The sequence below is a fragment of the Coloeus monedula genome (genome assembly GCF_965178545.1).
Source record: "Coloeus monedula genome assembly, chromosome: 2".
NCBI classification, from domain to species: domain Eukaryota; kingdom Metazoa; phylum Chordata; class Aves; order Passeriformes; family Corvidae; genus Coloeus; species Coloeus monedula.
This window is the reverse complement of record NC_138782.1, coordinates 60,694,709-60,721,023: the sequence shown is the minus strand read 5'-3', so window position 1 is coordinate 60,721,023 and position 26,315 is coordinate 60,694,709. Positions and strand designations below refer to the sequence as shown.

The window sequence follows — 26,315 nt, the reverse complement described above, 5'->3', positions numbered from 1 at the left end:
TAATTTCAGATTAATTTTTAGCTCATGATATCATCTCAATGATACTACAATTTGACAGTCCTTCATATGTCAAGCAGGCTTATAGTAGGTGAGACTGGAAAACGAACTCTAAAAAACCTAGAAATGCTCGGGAATTTGATACTGGTCATTTATTAGACAAGTAACACATCTGAAATTCATCTGCTGCTTGAAGTACTTTCTTTCAAAGGCAGCAGTAAATTTCTCTTATAATCTGTACTGTTTGTTGCAGAAGTAATTTAGATTAAAAACTGAACATTACTAATTTAATTCAGATAATTATTTTTGTTTATTTAAAATCCTCCTAGTTTTTCTTAGTTAGAATGAATTTATCCAAGCAGCCAGCCAAGTTTTTGGAAGAAAATCCTCGGGAATCTCAATCACAATCTTATTTATTTATAGAGAATATATTAAGTTTGGGGGTTTTCTTTCCTCGTGAAAAGTGGAGGCAAATATGTCAAACACATACTTGCTTCCTTCACTAAGCCTTTTTTTTAGCCAGTCTTGCTAATATGCTAAGTATTTCTGAGAGAGAAAAATATGCATCTCTGCCATACAACAATATCCTGGATTTCAGCTGGCAGTCTTCGCAATAAAAGCAGGAAGACTGATAATTTAAAACATATTTTATACTATCTTAATGTAAACTCAAGGTCTCTTTTTCCTAGTCATGGGAAGAATTTCATGACAAATTTCAGTTAAAGTTTTCAGGAAAAGTTGCTTGAGGTAGGGTCACCTTAGCTACTGGTGGTCTTCTTAGCTGAAGACTACTGCCCACATAACAGAGTTGTCGGGGAGAGCTGCTGTGTGCACACCAGTCACTTCAGGGCAGAGTTTGGCAACTTCCTCTAAACTGGAAGTGGCAGAAGAGCCGAGCTGAGATGGAGCGAGGCAGCTGAGAGCTGGGCAAGCTCTGACTTCATCACGTAGCTGCAGGGGCAGAGGGGTGGCAACAGAAAGTCAAGGGCAGTGCCTTCAGCTACTGCAGCCACCAGCTGTGTAAATTAATCAAAATTCTTATTAGCAGAGAAATGTCTTATGATCAACATGTTCTGTTGACTGTGGGGTACCGAGTTTTTATAGTTGCATTCTTGCAGTGTTAATCCTTTGATTCCCTACCTTCTATTTGCAAAAAGAAACCCCTAGGATTTACTTCTAGCATTTTAGTAAAATACAAATGATAATGCCTAACAGGGTAAAATATAATATTTCATAGTAATAGAGAAATACTTATTGCCTTAGGAAAAACCCTATTCCACTTGTGTAAGCATATGATCTGTGAGCTGTGGAACTGGATAAGTATAAAATGCATTCTCATTTTATGTACAGAAAATACGTTTGTCTAAATTTAAGTATAGTCTTCAGAAAAACCCACAACAGTTTTAAAATTATTTGAAGTGAACAGAAGAACTAAAATTTACTATGCTAGGAAAGTAAATATAGTATTTCATTGAAAACTACTATAAATTGCAATATAGCTTCTAAAGACCAAGCCACCTGTTCCACATTACATAATTCAGGTTGTGAGAAAAAACTGAAAACTGAAGAGCAGAGATAGCCAGATGATATTTTTTCCTGATCTTAGCTAAAAAAATGAACAAACAAAGAGCTAGGGAAATACTTGAAATTTTGGTCTTCCTCAACTTGAAATCCCCATGCTCTGAGTAAAATGGAGTTTGAGCAGTTGATTCACACAATTTTAAGCCAACTGTTGGATTAAAAGAAACAATTGCATGCGACTAGAACCACATATTATGTTAGGGCCCTTTGTTTTCTGAGTTTTAATCAAGCCTGTAAAAGTGTAGATCTAATACATCTTCTAATTTTCAAATAATAAACATTTGTCTAAGTCATCATATACTTGCCTCACTCCACTTGGTAGGGATATTTGCAGATAGTAAAATAATAAATTTCTTGACTCTGGGAAGCAGTGATATGCTAATCAGTTAAATAATTCTTAATTTACTAGTTAATTAGTAGTAACAATATTTTGATGTGTTAATTTGATTTAGGCGAATTGCCTTTTGAGAATTTTATAGAGCAAAAATACATTGTTAGGTTTGAGAGGACAGACACTGATTCAAGGACTCTCTAACTCAATGAAGTCCTTCCACTTCATCAAGTATTTGGGCAAATACCACAGTAGTAGCAACATTCACAGAATCATACAATGGTTTGGGTTGGAAGGCACCTTAAAGATCCCTAGTTCCAATCCCCCTTCCATGGGCAGGGACACCTTCCACTAGACGGGGTTGCTCAGAGTTCCGTCCAACACTTCCATATTTAGTGAAAATTCAGTATTTTTATTACAGAGCTTTGCCACATTTTGCGCACACCTCTACATCGCTCTGATCATTCTGTTGCAGACATCCTCTCTGATTTGAGCATCCCTTTCCTTTTTTGCACTCAGGCTTATCCTGATTCTAACAGATTCTTTTCTGTCAAGGACCTTGGATATAGGTAGTCATTTGTATACATCTGTTCATAAAGCTTAGCTGACACCAAATTTTATTATACAACTTTTTTGCCTTTTGGATAGATAAATATAGCCTTGTCTTGTTAAAATCTATCTGAAATGTCATAAAAATAACATTTCAGCTTTGCTGGTTTTTTTTAAAAAATGTGATCTTTCTTCTCCCAACTCACTCCTCCTACTTGGGTCATATTACACATATGCTTGTCTTGTCTCTGAAGATCTTTTAGAAACTGTCTTTTCTAATTTCATGAGAGTCAACCAGTTACATTTTCAAATAGATACTTCTTTAACTTTCCTTTGCAACAATTCACACTTGGAAGACTCCTTGAAAATATCTGTACAGCAACCCTTAGTTATTAATTCTGTGTTCCTTTTTAAAATTTTTCTTTGCCTATAAGAAAATAATTACACAACAATTAAGTTGCCAGTATGTGTAGACTGCTTTCTTCTGTATGGATGAATATAATCACATTATCTCTTTTTGTTCCCAGTCTGCATTGCAATTAGACAGTGTATTTCACGAAGTAATGCACCCTTTCTTATTCTGTTAATGCATTACCTAAACACTTGAGTCTTGGTTCAAAATCAGGAATTTTAAGAGCCTGCCAGTTACATAGAACTGTTAGATTTTTACAGTGTACAACTGCTGCTATTAAAAAAGCTCAAATGACAATAATTATAGATTAGAAAAACAGGCTCAATCAGAAAATACAATGGCACACTCACAGTGCTTGCAATGATGTACAGTACCTAATAAAATCAAAGAATAAATTCAAGTCTTTTATATTCTGTTTTTAAAAATTAGTATATTGTATAAGGCAAATTTAGAAGTAAAAACTTAGGTTCCTAGTGGGACAAACCAGATGTTTCCTGTCTGGAGGGTTCCCAAGAAACTAGGCTTTAAAAATGTCATTAGACCAGGGTTGAAATTTGTCAGGCCTGACAGTAGGCTGTTTATAATTTTGAAGAAAGTGTGATGTTTCTTCAGGAATAAGAAAGTCATATTTTACTATATTTTTACAGGATTTGTTGCATTCACATATCATGCTGATCCCAGGTTACTCAAAGGCTTGAAACATAATTATAGAGAAACTCATGAAAGAAGTAGCTGGATTGCTGAATCTCACTTGAAACATTCTCAGTACCAGCAAAATGGGGAATGCAGTGCTGCATTTTAAAAAGGAAGCCTGGTGACCACAATAAAGAAACTGATGGGATGCCATCTAAAGAAGAGAATTGGCTGAAGTTATATGAACATGACATAAGAGTCACCATGCATTTTGGTAGAGGAAGCCATGAATACACTGAAGTCCTTTAAGAAATTAACAAGCAAGTAGATGAGAAACATCTTGCTGGATTTCCAAAAAGTATTAAACAAGTTCCAAATTTTATGTAGATAGGAGTGAACTAATGTATATAGGAGAATAATAATTCTGATCTTCCTAAACTGCATTCTGAGTTGATCTTTCCATCTCACTGTTACCAGCAATTAGTTCTATAAAACCAGCAGTTCTTTGTTTGCCAGTAGTCAAAAAGTAATGAGACTGCAGCTTTCCTTCTCCCCAAGAATCTTTACAACAGGAAATAGAGATAATACAGATCATTGTCATTCCTCTGTTTAATTCTGTGTTTCATCTGTGCTTGGAAAACTGTGCCTTTCTGATTTTCTTTGTCTTGACAGTAATATTGAAAGACTAGAAGAGGTACCCAGAGGTGTTGCACAGGCAATTAAATAGAGATATGAGCTTTGCTACAAAGAATAACTAAATAGACTGATTTCTCTGCCTGTGATGCTCATTAGAAGAAGGGGAACAAAGTAAAGATGACAGGAGTTGTATAAAGTCATGAACATGTTGAGAAGATATGAGATAATCCATATTACCTCTTCCAGCCCAGCACTAGAGGTAGTCACTTGAAACCCGCAGATCCAAATGCCTGTGTGCTTAGCCCACAGCTAAATTTACCTTTGATACAAGACAGTATGGCTGTCTTCATGTTATTTTCTACTGTTATTTTCTTATCACAATTGTAAAAAACCTCTTGCAGAAAAAAAATCTGTCTAGGCACTTACAAAATCTCAGTTCAATGTAGTCAGTATTTCCATGTTTCTATCAGGTTTTTTCCTTTGTTTTGTGGAGAAAGGTGGTCTGTTTTTCAGGGTTGGTTTTAATTGGGAAACTTACTCACTTCCACTTCCGGTGCTTGATGAAGATTTTTCATTCTCTCTGAATAAACTGAAGACTTTTCTTTTTACTGACCTTTGTATTGAGCAATGGCAGGAGGCCGTGGATCTCTTTAAACTGCAACTAACACAAATAGCAAAAAGACTTACAGCATTCACTGTGTGACAGGGTAGCTGAATAATTTACTGCTTTCATGGCTATTTTTCTGATCTTTTCTCACCATATCTGAAAATAATGTTTTAAGTTATTTATGCAGATATTTTCTCAGACAGAAAATTAGATACAATAGAAGAGCATCAAGATGAAATCTGAGTATGTTTTACTAGTCCCTCAACTTGTTCCAAATGTCTGAGGACACTCACTTGTCTGTCACTTGAGTAAATGCACAACATTTCATTTGGCAGTGTGTAATTGTGGATGCATTAATTACCATTGATTTATTAGAAAAATTGAAGCAAAGTGCTTGATTCAGGATGCTTCTTTAGTGACCTTCTGCTTGTATTTATTTCAAATTGGAAAAGCCCATAGGCAACAAGTATATCCAAATTTGCCCTTCCAAATGGATTTGAAAAGCAATTGTACATTTACTTTTCATCTTTAACAGCAATAGATTCCATCCAGAAAACCCAGCTCAAAAAATCATCTTGTCACTAGGCTACTTACTTGATAGAGCTGAATGGATTAATTTGTAGAGAGTTAAGGAATCTCTTCAAGTAATTAAATTTCTCTTTCATCTTTCACTTCATGGTTTGATTTTGAGATGTATTACTGTACTGTAGACCCTGTAGAATGAAAAAAAAATCCCAACCTATTACAAGAGACAGAATTATAAAACTTAAAAGAATGAAATATGAATGTCTATTTAATGGGGATCAGTCTTTACTGTCTCTGAGCAAAATTCAAAGACTGCGCAATTCTGTAACTTGAACAACTTAAATGTAAAATCAGGAAGATTTTTCCAGAGTCTGGGGAAATTTTGGGTGATGTTCAAAGTGATGAATTCTTAAAAAAAAAACCAAAAAAGGAAAGCCCCCTCTCATTATGATCTTTACATCTTCACAGTTTCCAACTGCTAGATTCCCTGGGGGATTTATAGGCACAGGAAAGAAGTTTTCAGAGAAAATGAAATAATTCTGGGTTCAAGATTGTCCCTACACAAATTATGAGATTACGTGTTCATCTAAGAACCCTGACCTTGGAAGCTTAGGCCCCAGTTCTAGGCCACATTGTGTTGTGATGCTGTTTAATTACACAATCAAACTTTCTTTGCATTTCTGACATGAAGAGAATTTTGAAATGCTTTTTGGGTTTATGGTGATTCATACTGAATATAAACTAAAGGAAAAAAGACTCTCCTGTAAATCAGAATAACTTTTCTTTGGCCAATTATTGTAGCTTAATTATTCCCAAATGGAGAGCCTTTATAATAATTTTCTAATCTAAATGCCTTAATTGTGACCAAAAAAGGATCAGTTTTCTTAGAACTATTATAGCAGCATTTTAGGGATTTTTTCCTATCTGGCATGCTTGTGGATCCATTTCACATTATATTTTACAAAGAGAAAAATCTTTTAAAGGTACTTAGTAGCTCATTATCTCTGTGTTTCAGACCTGATTGACCACTGCTCAAATGTGTAGTGTACTCTTACCCTATCTACTTAGGTGGATGATGGATGATCCTCTGGTCATCCAGTCAGGAAAGATGCTTGGTTGGCTTCCTGGCTCTGAGGGCAAGTGCCAAGCATGTGGAAGCCCAGGTGGTCCAGTCCATGGGGGCTGCTGTGGAGAAAGGGCTTGAGGCAGAATGGACAGATCCTGCAGGGCAACAACTGGTTGCATAGCTGGTGTCAACAACAGGGATTCAGCTTTTTTATCCTGGAACCTGCTGTGAGGATCAAGGATGTCTAGGAAGAGACGAAATCATTATCATAAAGTGGGGCAAAAGCACGATTTCCACAGACTGGCCAACCTGGTGAGGAAGCTTTAAACCAGGATGATGTGGACAGGAAAGTCATAATCAGCAAAACTTACTAGTGGGAAACCTCCCTAAGCATGTGCATGTAAATAAATACAGAATTGCCTCCAGGACACCACGGTGGGGGAAATTCCATGCATTTTCTGGGAATTCAGCACAACTGGGTGCCCTCTGAGCCAGCAGTTCTCCACTCCCAGACTGCATTAGGAAAAGCTTTAGCAGCATCTAGGGGTGGGTGATGATCTCTCACTGCTCAGACATTATGTGGCAAATCTGGAGTGCTGTGTCCAGTTCTGAGTTACTCCGTACAAGACAGACATGTACATATTGAACTGAGGCCAGCGAAGGGCCACAAAGAATGGACTGGAACAACTCTCACACAAGGAGAGTCTGAGAAGACTCAGATCTGATAAATATCTGATGGAGGTAGGGAAATGAAGAAGGCAGTGGAAGATTCTCCTCAGTGACAGGACAAGAGGTTTTGGAGTCTCAATCCTCAGAGATACTGAAAACCCAACAATATATAAGTCTGAGCAGGGCCACTGAACTAGATGATTTCCAGACAATCTATGCAGTATCAGCAGCTCTGGTATTCTGTGACTAACTCTAGATGAAAATAACTTTAAAATAGATTTTTATTTATTTATGTTTTATTGATGAATGTGCTACTTCATATTTATTGCCAGTATTTGTCAATGATGACTTCTAAATCTTGGCCTAATTTTATAACTTTTGAATACATTTTAGCCAGCAATTGACCCAAATCTTTGTTCTTAAGCTTACATTGAATAAGAAACAAAGGGCTCTTGACAGTACACTCCAGGAAGAGGAGGTTGTAATACCAGCCATTGACTGTAGTCTGTTAAGTTCCCCAGGGTGTGTTAACTGAAAGCCAGTATTCAGGGAGACGTGGGATGAGCAAAAGATGTTGCTACCTCTAAAGGCTTATGAACACGTCAATTAAAAAACCCCCAACCCCCAAACCAAAAAACCACACAGAAAACAACACAACAGAAATATAGAACAAGCCCTGTATATAATTAATGTGTCCCTTTCTGAAGCTCACAACTTCATGACCACCTACCACTTAATGGTTGATTTTTGTGAAGGTACAAGCTTGATTGCTGTGATTTAAACAACATTTTTTCCAAAGCAAAATGCTATTTAATCTCCTGGATACTGACAGAACAATAGGTATTTCTCTTTAACAGAAGGATTTGCATCTGATACTGTGATTTACTTTACACTTGGTAGCTTCTGCTTTTTCTTTGACTCCTGTTCTTTGCAGATTGCTGTTTTGTTCTAGAGCTTTGGGGTTAATTTTTTTCAGATTTTAATTTTTTTCCTGCTTACTTTTCCCCCAGCCTTTTCCACAATCCCTTGGTATTACTGGTTAAATGCAGGATGGTCTGAAGTAAAATTTCTCTGCTGATAACAATTTCCTCATCTTTTAATGACTGATAAAGCAGATCGTTAAGAAAAGGTGGAATCCTCTGTTAGTTAAATAGCCCTGTAAAGACTGTCTGGCAGCATTTAAAGCATCCCAATAGATGTTCTTGATTTGGTCTTTAAACCTTACAGATGGAGCTTTCCTGACATCCCACTTCCTTAAGCTGGTTTAGTGCATTGCTTTACATTGGAGAAGAAAGCTTTTATCAATGTCTATTAATAGAACTGGTTTATATAGAATACATTAATGTATATAAAGGTCATCTATTGTTTGGAAGTCTGTGTGCAGACTTACTATTCTCCTCCTGTGTCAGAGCACAGGCATTTGAGTTAAGTCTGTGAAGGTCCTCCTTCCTGACTGGGGGTGTGAATATTGTCCTTGCAGTTTTCTCTCGGTGATACCTCCCCCGTTTTGTAAGGAAACACATACTGTGACAAGCCTTGTTTAGAGGCTTCATGACCAAGTTACTAAGTCCATTTGTGAAGGTGATATTATCTCTCCTAGCCTTGTGGATCCTATCTATTCTTGGTAGTCCCTTTTCACCAAATGAAGTACCATAGTAAAAGAAGGCAGAGAGATAAATACACAGTCAGACTTTGTTTTGATGGGTGCGTCTGTCTTATTTTGTGTTTCCCTTTGAATGAAAAGTTTGATGAGAACATCTATTGAGTCCTTGAGTCCCTGTTCCCTTCACCCAAGCACCCTTCATTATTAATTTTTACTTGACCCTGTGCTTCTGTAAAAGGCAGTCCTGGTGTCTAGGTTTTTCCCAAGACTTTAATAAAATCTAGATTCTTATTCCTACATACAGTGGAATAGCCCTGGTACTGCTACCACTATCAGTGGTAGCGTAGGCATTAGAGGGAGGAAAGCCATTATCCTGCTTTTATTTGGCACTCATTATCTGGAATACCACATCCAGCTTTGTGCTGCTTATTACAGGAAATGTATTAATAAACTTCAGTAAACACAGTGGAGAGCCACCAAGGCCAGACTCCATGCCTTATGGCTGGGAGAAGTGGATTTGTTCTGCCTGGAGGAGAAAGGGCTTTTAAGTCAGCCTAACCTGCAATCTACAAGGAGGTTATCAAGGCTCTTTGTTAAAATGCCTGATGGGAGACTGACAAACAGGAGCAATAAATTGAAGCAGAGGAGGTTTTGACTAGATATAGGGGAGGAAAAAAGCATGATGATGAAAATAATTAAGCTGAGAGAGGTTGTGCAGTCTCCATCCTTGGAGATTTTCAAGACCAGCCTTACATAAAGCCTTGAGTGAGCTGACCCCACTTTAAGTGGGAGGTTGGACTAAAGTCATCCTGAATTGCCCTCTGGCCTGAATGATGCTGTGATTCTATAGACCTACTAAAGTTCATGCATATAGAACTTCTATGTAGTCACTTAAGACCTTTAATTCAAATGATTTAACTTAGACATAAAAATTTTGCAATTTTTTTCAGACTGCATAATACTTTGAACTACTGGCTGCAGTAGTTTTGTAGGTTCTAAGAACCAAACAAATATGACAGATATGACTGAGTGACAGCACTCAGACATGAAGATGAGGGGTTTATCTAATATGAGTCATTTGTCTTATGGTCCACAGAAACTTTTCATTTCTGCAAAATCCTGAAATACTAAATTCTTAAACTTACCTTTATGGGGGCATTATTTAAGTTAGTGCAAAACTACTAAAGGATTCTAGTCCTCTGTGCTAAACTCTATAGAGAGGAAATTAATCTTTCTCTAGTTGTAGGCAAATATAGTGTATCAGAAGCATCAGAACTTGTCCCGATGTAAAAATTAATGTGTGTTTTACTTCCATATGATTTAAATTTTAGCACATAGAAATTATTTTGAGCTAATAGCAATTGTTCATTATCTTCTGTCTGATTTTGAGTTTTTTGTTTGACAGTGATGCTATTAAATATACTTGAACTTTGTTGATTTTATTGATGTCTAAACGGAGGTGGAATATACTTGAATACACCCAATTCAGTTTTTCAGATTTTACATTTTACACTGCACTTGTTACCATCATCTGTGGGAACCTAATATCTGAAATATCAAAGTTGCTGGTCATACACAAAATGCTACCATAGTTTAAACCACAATTTCTTCATCAAATTTTTTTAAAGAAGGAAAAGCCCATAAAAGTTGAATTGCCAAATGTTGCGGTGACCAGCTGCCTGCCACACAATGGAAGTCTAGCTCTGAGCTCAGTGCTAGTGAAAGGATTAGGAAAAATTAAGCAGTTCTCAGGAGTGCTCAGCATGCAACTGCCTGGTAGTCCATAGGGACCTGAAGTGAGGAGGGGCAACCCATTCTCCTTATTAAACATACATTTCTACTACTTCCATTCCCAAGGCTGGATCATGTCTTTCTGACAGAAGAATCAGCTAATGTGTGATGTTGTAACAGTTAACTGGAAAACTTGCTTGAGACCCCAGGTTTTCAAACATTGCTGTAGTTTAACCTAGTGAGTGTTTTAAGGGAGTGTCTCTCACTTTGTTTTCTCCATATTGTCCTGCTTTGAAAGCAGCTGAAAGAACTTCTTTCATATTCCACAGTCACTGATTTATAGACACTGCTTTGGATAAGGGAAGTGTAGATTTTAGTTCAAGCACCAAATTAAACTTCAAAGGGATTTGAACTTCTAAGGAAATGGGTGCACAACTGTTCACAGATACTCCCACTCCTTCTTTGACTCAGTTTTTGGTTTAGACGTGATTGAGAGGTGCAAAGAAGTTTCTCAGTCTGCAATCAGAAGGGAAGATGTCTGGTTTGTCTGAGGGTCTGGTGTGGGTTCAGACATCAGCTACAGGTTCTCAACAGCAAGTCTTAATACAGACTTGAGGCTGGTGTCTCTATACTGGTAGGTTTCTTGTCTAAATGAAATTAGGACATGCCCAGTCTGTTTCGTGTTATAAATTACAGAATATTAATTTGAAATTTCATTTGCATTTTCCTATAGCAATGATCTTCATAATTTTGTTGTTCATGAAAGCCATATCTAAAAAGTATTCTGTTTCTAAACAGCAGATCTGATCACTCCTTAAGTCTAATATATTAAAATTTCACTCAGGAAGGCCTAATAAAAGTAAAAGTAGGTAGTTCCTGTTATAGGTAGTAATGGAAATGACCAAAAGATCTGCAGACTAAATTTTCACAAAAATAATTAAAATCTGCATTAATTCTTCAACTGCAGGTTGGGTGGGCAAGACGAAAATTAGTGAGTGGGAATGCCTACTGTTGTAAGCAGGAGGTGGTTAATTGCCATTACTAATGAACACCTTAAGATTTTCCAAACTTCAGCTTCGTTTAATGCTGCAGTGTAAAAAGTTACTTGATTTGTGGAGTGAACTGATAGTTTTCATTAGTCATGCAGACAAGATTTTGGCCTTCTCGGTCCTTCTTGAGCTCATGAATAAGCTTAAGGAGGCATTATGTTGACATCAGACATGGAGAGAAGTGTGTTGGAACATTAAAGGTTCCATGGCCAGCTAGAAAGAAGTGCGAACGGTTAGGGAGGGAGAAATGTAAATAACTGGGACTATTTCAATTAAAGGGAAAAAAGAAAAGAAAAAAGAAACAAAGTAACAGAGGCAGAACACACACACACACATACACACACACAAATCAAAATGCAGTTTTGAACAAATCTTTTCCTCAATATAAAGATTTGATTGAGTCAATTCCAAATGTTCCACCTCAGTAATGCCTTTGTGATGAGTTCCCAAAATTGATTTTTAAAAAAATATGGTACTTAATTGTTTATTTATTTTACATGGGATACTGAGAACAGTGTTTTTGTAATCACACATATATCAAAAGTGCACAGAGTAGGAAGTCACACGCTTGCTCGTCAGCTGATGAAAGCGAATTGGAGGGTATTGGTGCAAGGGGATGAAAAACTCATGGTACCACCAGCTTTAAACTGTGAATATCTCCCCATTGATGGTATTCACACAGGAATCAAGGGAAATGTGTAGAGGGCATGGTGGAAATCTTTGACATGCTCCTGGCTACTGCTGCTCGGTTTCGCATGATGAACCTTCAAGGGGAGGAATTCGTGTGCCTTAAGTCCATCATCCTGCTCAATTCTGGTAAGTTGTGTGCTTTGCTGTCACTCGGGTGTTTGTGGCCACTTCTGCATGTGGTTGAACACTGTGCTGTCCTTAGTGGCATTTTCGTTTTGGGACAGCAGCAATGGAAATGAGTTTTCAACACAGACGCAGGCAGGACCACCAGGCAGGGGTGGAAGCGGTTGAGCCTGTCCAGTGATGTAGATGGGACCCAGCAAATGGATGCAGTGAGTAGCTGACACACTGTGTGCAGCTGATGTGGAGGGTGATCAGAGCAGTGCTTTGAAACAGATGCTGGTGGGTCTTAAAACTCTTACGAGACACTGAAGTAGCTGGAACCACACACAGGGCAGCCAAAGGCAATGCCAAACTGCCGTGCTTAGGTCATGGCAAAGTAAAAGGAAAAAAGGTAAAAAATATGCTTGAGTTTATTGTGGTTTAGTTTATATTAAATTATAGGCATCTAAATCTTATATAATCACTTTCCATTTCCTTTACAGTTTTTGGCTGTAAATCTCATGCTGAAGTACACTTCAAAAATAGATGACTAGATAACAAGTGTTAAGTATAGATACAAATATGTAAGGTTAGATGATTTGAATTGTACATGAGATGATTGAAACAAGAATATTTAAGCTGAAGCATGTGAAGCAACTTCTGTTGTACACCAGAGGACTCTTTTTTGTTTGAAATGAGAAAAAAATCTCCAGACAATTAATTTTGTATATGCAGAAATGAGACCCATGGTGTTCTCGTGGAAATTATAGATATCTAGAATAATAATGTAGGCACCAAAGTAAAAATTTTAGATGCAGTTCTCTGCTAAGCTGTTACCTGGTGACTAAAGATGCCAGTTTCCCAATGCTGGGGATTTACCCACTTGTTCTCCCCTTTTCCTGTTGCATTTGAACTTGTAGATGGTAACAGCCTCTAGAGAAAACAGATGTGGAGGGCTCTATGTCCTTTTTATCCAGTTGTCTAACAGATCACTTGCCCAAATTGCGGGCAAAACAAATTTAAGATATTCACATCAAAGGCTAACTGTAAATGCAACAGACTTTGCTTTACTGCTCAGGCCTTTTTCTTTATGGAAGCTTGAATGTGGTCTCAAAGTTCAAGCAAAATTATGTACTTATATAATCCAATATAAAATCCTTAATGTATGTTCTATGAGATATGAATGGAGTTCAGGTTTTGTTTTGCTTGTTGCCAATTGCCAAGAAGTAACATTTGAGGGAAGCAAATGGCATGTTAGGAATGAAGGGGTTTTGTTCTCGCCTTAGTTGCCTGGATAGGGTAATTGTAATTACTGTTTGACATTTTATTTTCCTTTTACTGCATTGATAATTATAACAGAATATTTCCTAGAGTTAAATATTCTTCCTGGAAAGTGATTCTGCTCCAAAATTTTAGCTAATCTATTCAAAGGTAATTAAATTCTTAAATAAATCTAAAATATGTAATTGATTCATAAAAATTTTGAATTTAAATTAGAAAAAAACCCTGGAAGTTTGAATAAAACTAATTGGATGTTCATGTCTTGAACATGAAGAATTTAAGTCATGCTGTAGAGAAATTTTGCGCCGCTGTTGTATTTAGTATTGATCCAGAAAAAGAAATTTGTTATTTAGACAAAGCTCTGCCAGGCATCACCAGCTATCCATCATAAGCACATTTCACTGTGTTAATGGGATTTTTTTGTCACAAGATTCCCCTAAGGAAAAAGAGTGAAAAAAAAAAAAAATACAGCAAGTGAAGTCAGTGATAATCAGAGACAAATTTTCTTCTGCGTGTAAGAGAGATGGGACCACTGATGTAACTAGGAGATACTATCCTTCAAGGTTCATATTCAGCAAGTTCAAATCGGTGGTGCTCTTCATGGCAGAGCATCAGAGTTGATCTGATGGCTGATCTGATTTTGGCTGTGGCTTTTTTTTTTTTTTTTTTACACTAAATGTAAGTTTTTAGCTACTCAGAAGTCTGGCATTTTTACGAGAGTCTTGATAGGGATAGATCAGAGGACATGGTTCAGCTGAGCTGTTACAGGATCATAATGAAAGCAGCTTATACCATTGTTAGACAGATCGTGATGTGTTAGTCTGCTTTACAGACTGCCCTCAATGCACTATTTCTGAGTACACTGTAAATTCTGTGTATATGTGGCCACAGAATGTGTGTCTGTATTGCATATCATTACCTTTATGCATAAAGGTACATTTCAGTATTTGTAGTCCTATAACAAACCAAATTAATTGGGAATGTGGATACAAGTTTCTTACTGTCAGACCCTCTAGATGCTCAAATTAAGAGGCTGCAAGACAGAGATAAGTAGCATAATTTGGGGTATGTGTAAGAGTTGTGTAAGTGTTTGGCATAGATGCTCTAAAATGTCTTCTGGAGATGCTTCCCTTCACAGAATGTAGCCAGCCTCCTTACATAAGTTGTTGGACAGATATGAAGCACGTGGCTGAGAGACCTGAGTTGGTTCATCCTGGGAAAGAGAAGGCTAAAGGAGGGTCTTTCTGCAGCCCTCAGAGAGCTGGTGAACAGGTTATGGAGAAGCCAGGGCCAGACCCTTCTAAGAGGTGCAAGAGGAAAGGACAATCTGCAATGGAGAAAAACCACAGCAAGGCAGATCCTGACACCAGATAAACAGAACAAAAACTCTACCCAGTGAGAGGTTTAGCACTGGGACAGGTTGGCCAGAAAGATGGTAGGATCTTAGTCCTTGGAAATACTCAGAACTCAGCTGGAAAAACCTTCGGGCAGCTTGATCTAACCCTGAAGCTACCACTATTTGAGCAAGAGGATGAACTAGATTACCTCCAAGCCTGCCTTAACCTGGATTCTTTCTGTGAGTGCATATGTAAATATTCACAAATCTTCTGCTAAAGAAACAGCAGATAAACACACAATGAATTTTTGGCTTATTATGCTGTCTGTATTATATATTCATGTGATTAAACCAGCAGATCTCAAAATGATTTAAACAAGCAGATTAATTAAACAAATAGGACTAATTATGCTACATGTCATGTTTGAAAGCAGTCTGCATTTTCATTCTAAAGCATTGTGCGGATTTAATTCATTGAGCGTACACAAACGTTTCTTTATTAAATCCTTGGACATCTGGTAGTCTCTTCACATGAAGTAGTGTTGTTTATTGCCTTTGCTGGACATTCCTGTTTTTGCAACATCTTTCAAGGCCGTTTAATAACTTTACACTCCTTTTCCCCGTGGTTTTGGACAAAATGTGATTTTTTTTTTTTTTTTTAGTTTTGCTCAGTGATTGTGGAAAGGATGGAAGGCTTTGTTTATAAACCAAGGTATATTCTTAACGTTACCGCCACATTTTTCCTGAGATACCAAGGTGACAGTATGTCTGTAACAACAAAGACATCATTGTCCCTGCTAAACAACAAACCTGAAGGTGCCCCTCTAAAGCTGCAGCAATAAATCTTTTGACTAAAAAAGCAAACTTGTATTTTTGAAAACCACATTCAGCTCAATATTAAAGGGCTGTTACGTAACATTGGAAAATAAGTATTAGAAACATGAAAAGGCAACATGATGCCAGATGTTTTCCTTTTTGAGTGTATTGGAGAGGAGGAGTGGCGTTATGTGGCAAAGCAACAGGCTTTCATTTTGGACATGAAGATGTAGGTCACATCTGCCTTAGCAGATGATTTACCTAGTTAGTTAGCTGGTTAGTCCGTAGAGATGGAAAGATCTGGCTGATGTGATGCATACTGTAGACCTCCTGATAAATTGTTCCACATGACAGCTTGTTATTCTTTTCTCCTGATGTTTTTCAATTCCTGTTAAATTGTCCTTCTTATTTATTTCTTTATTTTGGGGGCTGGATGATTCCAGGAGTGCATGGTATGGAGACAAATTTCCTCATATGCTCAGCCTGTCTTGCTACAGCTTCAGAGCAATGGGGCATAGTGGAAGAAGGAGAGCCTTGGGTATTGCTTTGTGAGCCTGAACTCTAAATCTAAAAATATTTAAACTGGGGTTTATTGTGACAGAAAAGATGTTGAGGGCATTCTCTTCTACAGTAACATGCAACAAATATATAATTATATATGGTGAGAGATACAAAATTATATCAATGTATTCCAAAGGTAGCACTGCAGTCCCCAAGGGATCGTGTTCTGGTGTGTGTTATGGGCATGGACCAACAGGCCTTGCTTGGTTGTAGGGTGGTGCTTTCTCTGTTCTTGCACCTGTTATGTTTCATAATACTGAACTACAGAAAGAGCTGGAAAACAACCTGGTAGCTATTCAATTTAGGCTTGGAAAGGGCTTTGAGACTGTTAAATTTCACTTTGCTAGGGCAGTTTTCTGCATCCTCCTTTGAAAACTCTGCTTGGATATGTATGAGTGTGTGGTAGCCAGCATTTCTTTTTGGGAAATCTCTGGTCAGTGGCCTGGGGCAGGAGCAATCACCATGAGGGTGTAGAAAGGAAAACCTAACATAATTTCCCTTGGCAGTTATTGACTGGCAATTGCCTGAAATCTCTACAGTTATTGGGGAGTGCTTTTTTGATTTACAGTTTTTAATAGCTTCTAGACTAGACCTAGGTGAGAAAAAATTCCTCCTAAAAGATTCTTTTCTTTTACTAGTTTCAGTAATATGAAGTTATGGGGTACTGCTGAAAAAGCACAATAGGTAAATATGTTCCTGTGGCTGAATTAAACCGCTCTGGAGGGTGCATTTATGAGATTAATATTTCCTTCTAGTGGATTGTGTTTTGTCAGTAATATTTAAGAATCTTGCCCCTACCAGTAAGCTGTCAAGCCTTGTATTGTCAATGAGCACAGGTAAGAGTGGTTCAGAGTCAGCTGAGAAAGGTTCAGCTGAGAAAAACCCAGGACCAGTTTCTTCTTTTGAGAATTAATTTCAGTGAAAATAATAATAGTTATGAAAAGCTCTGTGAGAAAAGAGGACACCATACTATCTATATCAAATTTGAAGCAATATTGATTACCAAAATTAAGAACTCTGACTGACGATTTTCAGAGGTTGTGCTGTGTTTGAGCTGTCCTTTTGGGTTTTTAAAGCAGTTTCTTACTACTTTTTCCCAGAGACATTCACATTCACAAACACATTTACATTTCTTTTTAGTACAGAAGACCCAAAACGATAAAAGCTAATTGCAGGTTACAGTAGTTCTAGGTGTCAAGTCCTTCAAGTACCCAGATGATGGGAGGAGGTGAGGTAGGCCACAAAGATGTTAAAAAAAATCTCAGCTCCCCAGCTTCTTAGATGCACAGCAAAGTATTGTTATCTTCAAATCCAGTGGTGGCCCCAAGACTGCAAACAGTGCAAACAAGCTAGAGCATGTATGTCTGTCTGTCTGTGTGCATGCTAGTGTCTGTGTGTCTTTTAATAACACTAATTGAATTCCATATTCTGCTATATATGATGCTTTAAAGACAAGCAGAATGAAACATAATTCCAGAAACCATTTTTTTCCAAAGACAAAATCCAGATCTCTTCTTGGCTCCATGAACTGATGCAGAAGGGCCAAAGCACAGGATTTGTCAAGACTGTTATAGACACAGGACCATGTGAAGCCAGTTTGATTGCATTAACGTATGTACATCTTAAACTTCTGGTGCCTCAGGACTGGATTATGGCAATACGACCTGTTTAGAGTTATTGGTTCAGTCCAAAAGATTTAAAAACTGATGCTGAGTACAACAGCTCTCTTTTGGCAGCACAGTGTTGTTGTGACCTGATTCACATTGGCTGTGTGTTGTTGTCCAGAAAAAAATCAAGATAAAACAGCCCAAAATAGTTTAGACTTTCCCATTTTGAAAGCTGATGTGCTGCTCCATGCTCCCAAGATTTAGCACTGGCAAAAGCTCTTATACCTGTATTAGAGACTGTCACAGGTGATGTAGAGGGGCTGTTGGAGGGGGAGTTTTAAGATGTTTTGTCCTCTGGAAAAATTTCTATCTGGTCCAAACCTTCAGGCTGCTCACTTTCAGTAGTAAGCAATTCAAGACAGCTAAATTTGTACAAGTTGATTTGGACACAGTTTTTAAAGGAGAGTCAGGTGAAGGAGCACACCTTTCCAGGCTCTTGCTTGGTTGGGAGGATTTTATTGAGGCAAACATCCATAAACAAACCCTGGTTTTGTTTACATATTTCACGGTAACGTTATTCAGTTCTAGATTGACTAGAAAATCACTAAAAATCAAATACTATACAGCAGGAAAAATGGCAAAAGCTGCTGAAAGCTTGGGGTGGTAAGTATTACAGAGCTCTCAAGGGGAATAGCATCTCCTCAAGGTTTCAGAGTCAAGTGACCAAGCGAAGAGCACAGCCCACAAGTGGGTCTAGCTGCAGGTGTCACCCAGCACCTGCTACAGACCTTGGTGGGACCCAGGCAGGGAAGAGGCATTGTCTTTCTCCTCCTGCTTTGCCCACAGTGACCAAATCCATGCTCCAGGGTCATTCAAAGCAGCGACCTGGCTTCCAAGCAGGAGAGCTGGCTCACAGTCAGATCCCATGGTTTAACACAGCTTAAGAGGTAGCACAAGGCATATCTCGAGTCCACCAAAGTAATTTTTGTCTGGGGTTTGTTTGTTTTCTTTCTCCCTCCTACTCTAGGTGTGTACACTTTTCTTTCCAGCACCTTGAAATCTCTGGAAGAGAAGGACTATATTCACCGTGTCCTGGATAAAATCACAGACACTCTGATACATTTAATGGCTAAGTCAGGCCTTTCTCTGCAGCAGCAACACAGACGACTGGCTCAGCTCCTCCTCATCCTCTCTCACATCAGACACATGAGGTGAGAGCAAGCACATAGTCAGCACTTCTGTGCTGGGCCCATGCAAGAGAGGTGTCACAAATGCACATGCACACTTTTCCTTCATGGGTGGGAGTGCAAACTGTGTGAAGGGCTGTAACAGGGGAAAAAAAAAAGCTTTCCACATTAAATTGTTTACCCCATTTGTTTCTTCTGGATGTCATTTCCTCTGCTTTTTGTTTTGATAGTGCTAAAAGTTTTAGGGTAAGAAGTATCTGCTTTTAATCTTATGTGTGTCTTAGAATCATAGAATGGCCTGGGTTGGAAGGGACCTTAAAGAACGTATAGCTCCAACCCTCCTGATATGGGCAGGGACACCTTCCACTTAGATCAGGTTGCTCAGAGCCCCATCCAACCTGGCCTTGAACAATTGCAGGAATGGGGGACCCACAGTTTCTCTGGACAACCTGTTCTAGTGCCTCACTACCCTCAGTAAAGAATTTCTTCCTAGTACCTAATCTAAACCTGCTCTCTTTCAATTTGAAGCCATCTTCCCTTGTCCTGTCACTACATGCCCTTGTGAAAAGTTCCTCTCCAGCTCTCTTTGAGGCCCCCTTCAAGTACTGGAAGGCTTCTGGAAGGTCTCAGAGCCTTCTCTTCTCCAGGCTGAACAACCCAAATTCTCTCAGCCTTTCTCACAGGAAAGGTGCTTCAGCCCTTGGATCATCTTCGTGGCCCTGCTCTGAACCTGTTCTAACAGGTCTAAGTTTTTCTCAGGGTGAGGACCCCAGACCCAGACACAGGTGTTTGAAAAGTACTGAGTAGAATATTAATGTAGAAGTAGCCTAGCTCTGCAAACTTTAGTCTCTTAGAAGATAAGATTTAATAAAACTATTGCTTTTATGTAGGCACTTTTCCCAAGTGTCGTGATTACCAATCACTTTAGAAAAGAGATTAGGATCATTATGTGAATTGTATGGATGAGCATAAATGCAGAGCTACTAAATTCCAATCTAGAGGACCATGCCTTTTGCTAATCAGAGGTGAGCTGCCTGACACACTGTTAGTAATTGCAGCAAATGATTCTCCCAAATTACCTCTTAAGGCAGCTGCTCAATGGATGAGGTGTTAACGTGATAAATTTCTACAAAGGTATGCTATAGATTTTATAATTATGAAAGCACAGGAGATATTGTTACAGACTTAACTTTTCATTATTTCAGCTAATAAAATTTAAATTAGAGTGAGCAACACATCATAGCTACTAAAGCTGAAACATGCAGATTTTACCTCCTGGACTGATACACAGATCTTTGGGAAAAAGTGAAGGGATGTGTGTACGTGTTTTTTTTTAAGTTGTGTCATTTTGTAGAGTTTCTTTGTCCTTGTGTTAATGATCCTTTTTTTCCCCCCTCTAAGAAGAATTTTTACAATTAAGGAAATTCCAGATGTATAGTACAGTTAATTTTTGTTTCATAGTTTTGTGACTGGGTACTATTATAAGTGAGCTTTTGCTAAGAAATTGATTGAGCTTATTTTCCAGGAAAGAAAACGGATACTTTTTTCTTATGGAAAAGGCAAAATTCATCCCATCCTCTTAAGTCACAGTGGCTAAGTTAAGAGTCTGTGTGCTCTAGGCTACTTTTTAGGAAAAGAAGAGCAAAAGAGAAACCTTTAGAAGGCACCTTGACCACAGGCAGCCTGCAATGTTCTTTGCAGGTGCTGCCTTCTGCTTATACTGTAGCAGATGTGTACAGCAAATGCACTGCTAAGTTAGTTGTTTTGGACAAGACAGGGTTTATATGAACCCAGCAAATAAACCCACCAAAAAAAGCTGGTAGCTTTTTTTTCCCCCATAGCATGTTTGGAAAGTAACTGTTGTTTCCTCACAACACACAGCAACAAAGGAATGGAGCACCTGTACAATATGAAGTGTAAGAATGTAGTTCCACTCTACGATCTCTTGCTGGAGATGCTGGACGCTCACCGACTGCACGCCCCAGCAGCCAGGAGTGCTGAACCCATGGAAGAGGAGAACCGAAGTCAGCTGACAACGGCATCAGCTTCATCTCATTCCTTACAGTCTTTTTATGTAAACAGCAAAGAAGAGGAGACTATGCAGAATACAATATAAACAGAAGTCAGCATATACAATGGTATGAGAAAGCCAGCAGTGTACTAGCTCATGCTTCATTTCATCTATAGTGCCGCCTTTGAAAACACTCCAGTGACAACAGACACCAGCATTTTCCATATGAGTGTTTGTCAAGCGCTTGCCTAAATTGATTGCTTATCCTAAACAGAAGACATTTCATTGCCATGGACAGCCAGCAAGGATTGTCAGGCTAACTTGATTTAAAATTTGCAATGTTTTTATTGAATTTTGCATGTTATTTGGGTAACTAAGTCCTAATCTAAACCATACATTCATCTTACTATAAATTGATAGGCCATACCACCCAGGCATATTGGTATCTTCATGAGTGATAGTCTTTGTTAATATCCACCCAAAATCCTGAGCTCCCTTAATCCTTTACTTGCTTGAAATTTTGAAGCAGTTTGGTAGAGATTCTGGATGACTTCTTGGGCAGTGTAAACAGAATGTTGACTGGCATCTTAGTGTGCCATAGTGAAGCTGCACTGCGAGGGACTGCCTTGGTAGTCTAGTTAAGATTCCTGCCTCTTTTCTTCCTACAGTATAAAGAAACGGCTGTCTGAGAATCACACTGTTTTACCTCGCTGGCTTACATCACCAGAAAACTCCCTCTCAAGCTCATTCTGACCAAACTTTTAGGTACCCTTACCATATCCTCTAGATGAATTGCTTTGCATGCATGCTATCTTGTCTGATCCTAGAAAGCTAAATTGTTCTGTTGCCCAAGAGTGTAAATGCAGGGCAACATGGCAAAAAGTGTAACATAGAGAAATACTGTTGAATCAGACCAGATGATTACAAAAATCATCAGGTCTTAAAGAAAGGTCTTCACACACATACAGGATCCAGCACTATTTACAAAAAATCCCTCCCCCTGTCCCATGCTTTGTTGTGCTACAAAGCAAGGGGTTAGGACACCAGTGCGAGACTGGCACAGAAGGGTGGGATGGTCCCATCCCACTCAGCAGAGTGTGGTCTAGCCGTGTGTGGGAGGGTTGGCATCACAGTCAGAGCAGCAGGATTTTCCTTACCTTGGCTTTCTTTGGCTCTTGTTGTGGTATGTTTCAAAACCGCTGTTAAGAGCCGGCCCACCTGTGACACCAAAACTGGGCAATGAGCCTCAGACATGGTGTAGACTCTGGGACTGCATGTCCAGAAGGATAAACCTATCTTTCTCCATACATGTCTGTAGCTCCTAAGGATATTCATAAGGATCAGTCTGATTCTTCAGACCAACTGTAAATATACAAAAGGTCCACTGACGTCAAGAGTTTCAACAAGACATGAAAGAGACTGAAGAAATACACGATATGCTATCCAAAGTAGGAGTTGGTGCTGCTGTTTGACTGCCTGTATGCTAGAAAATTAAACGTCAGGGAACTTTGCTGGGTACTGGAATGAGATTATTACACATGCCAGGGATATTTTACTAATCTAATGATAAACTTTGCCTGTGCTATCTGCACTTCTGGTTGACAGGTGCAGATTGGGAGTTAGCACGGACCAGGGACTATTCCAATAGCTGGTTGGAAGCAACCACCCTGCCAGTGAGGATGCTTCCTAGCATGAGTGTAGGCTGCTCCATAGCAGCTGGCCACAGTGCTAGTGAAAGGGTTCAGGGATGCTTCTTTTACTGTAGTTGAAACTTTTATGTTGATTGGAATATCCTGTAGAAACTAAACATAGGAAAGAGTGCAAGTAATGCCATACAGGAGTGCCTATGTCTAATTACGCTCCCTGTCATGCAGGCATAGCCTGTGTGCAGTGAGATCAAATTTCACTGCAGTTGTGAAGGCAGCAAGGCATAGGACGGGTTTGTGCTTTAAGTCAAGGAATTCAATTCTTTAGTGAATGTACATAATGGTGTCTATAATAGTTTCATGTACATATCTGAGTATATGAGCAGTTTGAAAGTCTAAAGCTAGATGCTACCTATGTTTGAGAAGATTCCTCGAAAACTGTTCGAGCCTAAACATGTGAAGCAATCACCGTAAGCTCATAGGCCTTTTCTTGATGCATATTGTAGTGTCATTTTTCTTCTGAATGTGCTGAAGGTTTTGTCTTTTTGTGTATTCAGTAAAAGCATGTGTGTGTGTGTGTGTGTGTGTGTGTGTATGCACGCATGCTAATTTGGTACCTAAGGGCTTTTTGAGGGCTCCTAAATGTCATGAAAGAAAATGGACATTTTGGGTTTTTTTAGTAGCCGTTTTTCAGATATGTTAGAAAAACCATGAGTTCACTGAAATGAGTGCAGGATAAGATCTGAATGGAGAACAGGAATCCCTGTAGTTAAATTATCGTGCTTACACCATCATCATTCACTTGTAGCCCAGTGTGCATTAGAGCTGCTCTTTAAATACTGTACGTGCAACTTGGTGTACTCTAGGACAGAACACAAAGATCAAGATCACAAGCTGGAAGGCAAATTGGTTTAAATGAATGCCTCCCTTCCTACATCCCTGAACAGGTCAATTACATCGATTCAAGTGTAAATTTGACCTAGAGGATAAAGGGTAGTTAATGGAGAGCAATTCACAACAGAGGGTCAGATTTGGATCGTACCTATATAGGGCAAGGACCTTTACACTCAGCAGGTTTTCCCAGTGAAGATGGAAAAGCATGATTTGAAGTGGTATGCAGCAGGCAGAATGTGTCTTGGAATATACAGAATAATATCAGTCAGCTTGCAATAATTATGAATGCTTTCCTAGGCTCAGCCCTTGCAAGGAAGCAATTTAGCTTTCAACCAGTCCTCCCATGTTTGTGGTGACAACAGTGAAGGGCAACCTAGAAAGAGTAAGAGTGATTCCCAGTAATACATTAATTTACCTCGGGGCAGATTTAAGATCCATGTCACTTTGTTAACATTTTAATGAGATTTTAATTGAAGCAGCACCTTAATGCATATAGTAACCTTCCCAGAGTTATCTATAAAGATGGCCCCCATATCAGACAGATGAATGTAGCTATTCAATTGATTAAATGAAGTCTACGATACAAAAATAGCAACTTTTTTCATATGTAATTCTGAATTATGCTCTCGTGTATGCAAAAAATTGTGCCTGACTATTGGTAATTGTTATTTCACAAGATGCTATTTTCTGTGTGTATATATATATACATATATACTTTATATATGCAGCTGACAAACCAGTACTACCTGAATATCTGGTGCTGGATATTACATAAAAATATATAGCATGTAAAAAAAAAATTGAAAGAAAAAATTTCAAGGCAGCTAATTATGCTTTTACCAAAACATTCATAGTGATGTCTCTGGACAGCTAACAAAATAATTATTTTGTAACGTTTATACATGGATTTTTTTAAAAAAACAAAAGCATCAAAAACCAAAAAAAACCCTCTAGAAACATAGGCAATGTAATACCAGCACAAGGCAAACATAAATAGACCAGATGAATTTGCTTTGCTTGAGAACATGGTTGTTACTGAAGTATTGCAAAAAGGTTGGGAGGTAGAAGAGGAGATAGGGAGATGTGTAGCACTTAGTGGTGTCAGAATTCGTGGTGTTTGAATATGTGAAAGCTACTCTGGTTTATAGTGGTTTGAGCCATGTCTCTCTCAATGTTGCAGGCTTTGTCTCAGGTAAAACTCCCAGTTAGGGTACTAAGATTTGTACTGGGGTAAAATAGTTTTATGGAAGTTTCTTGGTGTGTGTTGTGGTAAATCTACTATTATATTTCAGTGACGTCACTTGATTTTTCTCCTTCTCTACACTGAGGGGTTTAAAAATGTCATTAAAGAAATAATTGGAACTGAGCTCCCAAGGATATTGCAAGGATGTCACCAGATCACTGGACCCTAAGCTGAAAAAAAGAAAACAAAAACCCCTCAAACCATCCCCTTCATAAGAGCCAGGGTTTGTATTGTAGCCTCCGTCCATTTCAGTTGATGCCAACTGATTCCTTAAGAGCTGTGCCAAATGTTTAAAAATAAGCAAACTACCAACAAAGTAAAAATTCTGCCTCAGTAGGTCTTTAGTCTTATTACAGGCTTAGGTAAGAACATGGCAAGACCCTCTTGTGTATATAGTATCCTAAAAAATTAAAATTAGAGTGCAACTCAACCTACAGATACTGGGATTTTGTATATAAGGCATTCTCAGCTGAACGTGCGTGAAGTGCATTTCTCACTTCAAATAAAGAGATGGATGTTTTACAACCGTGGTACAGCTTTACAGAGAGGACATCAACACGTGTAATAGAAGGGGCATGGTAATGATGGTATCATAATACAAACCAGTCTTTGCTGTCACCTGCACCTGTAGCATAATCTCAAATTGATCTGAGAGTTTAAAAGGAATGTTTTCCCAATATTAATGTCCTATCCTTTCTACTCACAGTTCCCTTTCATCCTTCAAATGTAGGTAGCCTTATATCCTGAAAGTTGTTTTCAAAGTGATTGTTGCCCATAAAGGGTATTTGGTTTTGCACTGTGTTAAAAAGAAATTAAATTCTTTTGCATTCAAATGTGCCTAAATAAATAAACAAAAATTTTAAAAAAATTACATGCTGCCATCTTGCAAATTAGTAAGCTCTGTAATCCTGTGTGTGCCTACGATTAGAAGTCTGTTTCTTCAGAAAGTGCCCATTGAAAAAGGAAGGGATAGACTGCTGGTCACGAGACTTGCATTATCAAGCCACTTTATGTATTGCCTTATTGTATGTATTATGAAACCAATGCTTTTGTGTGCACTATTTAGTCTGTCAATGCAAAGTCCTTTCTTTGGCATAGGCTCAGCTGTCATAATGTATTTGTCAAAGTATTCTGTTCTTTCACTGATGCATATGAAATTATTGATGTCTTTGGTTTTGGTGAGGTATTTTTTTCTTTGTTTTGCACCTAAAAAAGTTCTAAAACAGTCTAAATAAAAAATCTGGTAGGCTACCTGATTGGTGCAAGATTTTTATCAATGTATTTGATGTTGAAAATAAAGAACTGATCAGAACACATTGTTTCATTTGTCTTTTGCATGTTTTAAAAATATGCTTCTCTGCTTATTGTTTTCCAGCAGACAGCAAAATGGCACATTGTTTTTGAAAGAATCAGAATGCATCTCTCTGTGTGAAGGTGAAAACAGTTCCTTCACTTTTCCTGAAAAGCATCAGAGTGGCTGTATCAACAAGAAGCTAGGTGTAGTTAGTAATCCTAATTGACACCAGGGAAGTAACCTAAGTACCTAGTACTT

At 38.3% G+C, this 26,315-nt stretch overlaps 1 protein-coding gene across 4 annotated transcripts in view; it reads left to right on the top strand.

Moving 5' to 3' along the window:
* Positions 1-26,056, top strand: part of ESR1 (estrogen receptor 1) — a 162,941-nt gene extending 136,885 nt beyond the window's left edge. For 3 of the 4 annotated variants that reach the window (XM_082277195.1, XM_082277192.1, XM_082277194.1), the window contains 3 exons: positions 12,072-12,205; positions 18,810-18,993; positions 20,851-26,056. In XM_082277195.1, coding sequence (XP_082133321.1) covers positions 12,072-12,205; positions 18,810-18,993; positions 20,851-21,085 — 553 coding nt within the window. In that variant the 3' untranslated portion in view covers positions 21,086-26,056. The remainder of the gene's footprint in view (positions 1-12,071; positions 12,206-18,809; positions 18,994-20,850) is intronic. The other variant, XM_082277193.1, reaches the window with a different exon arrangement.
* The last annotated feature ends 259 nt before the right edge of the window (positions 26,057-26,315 follow it).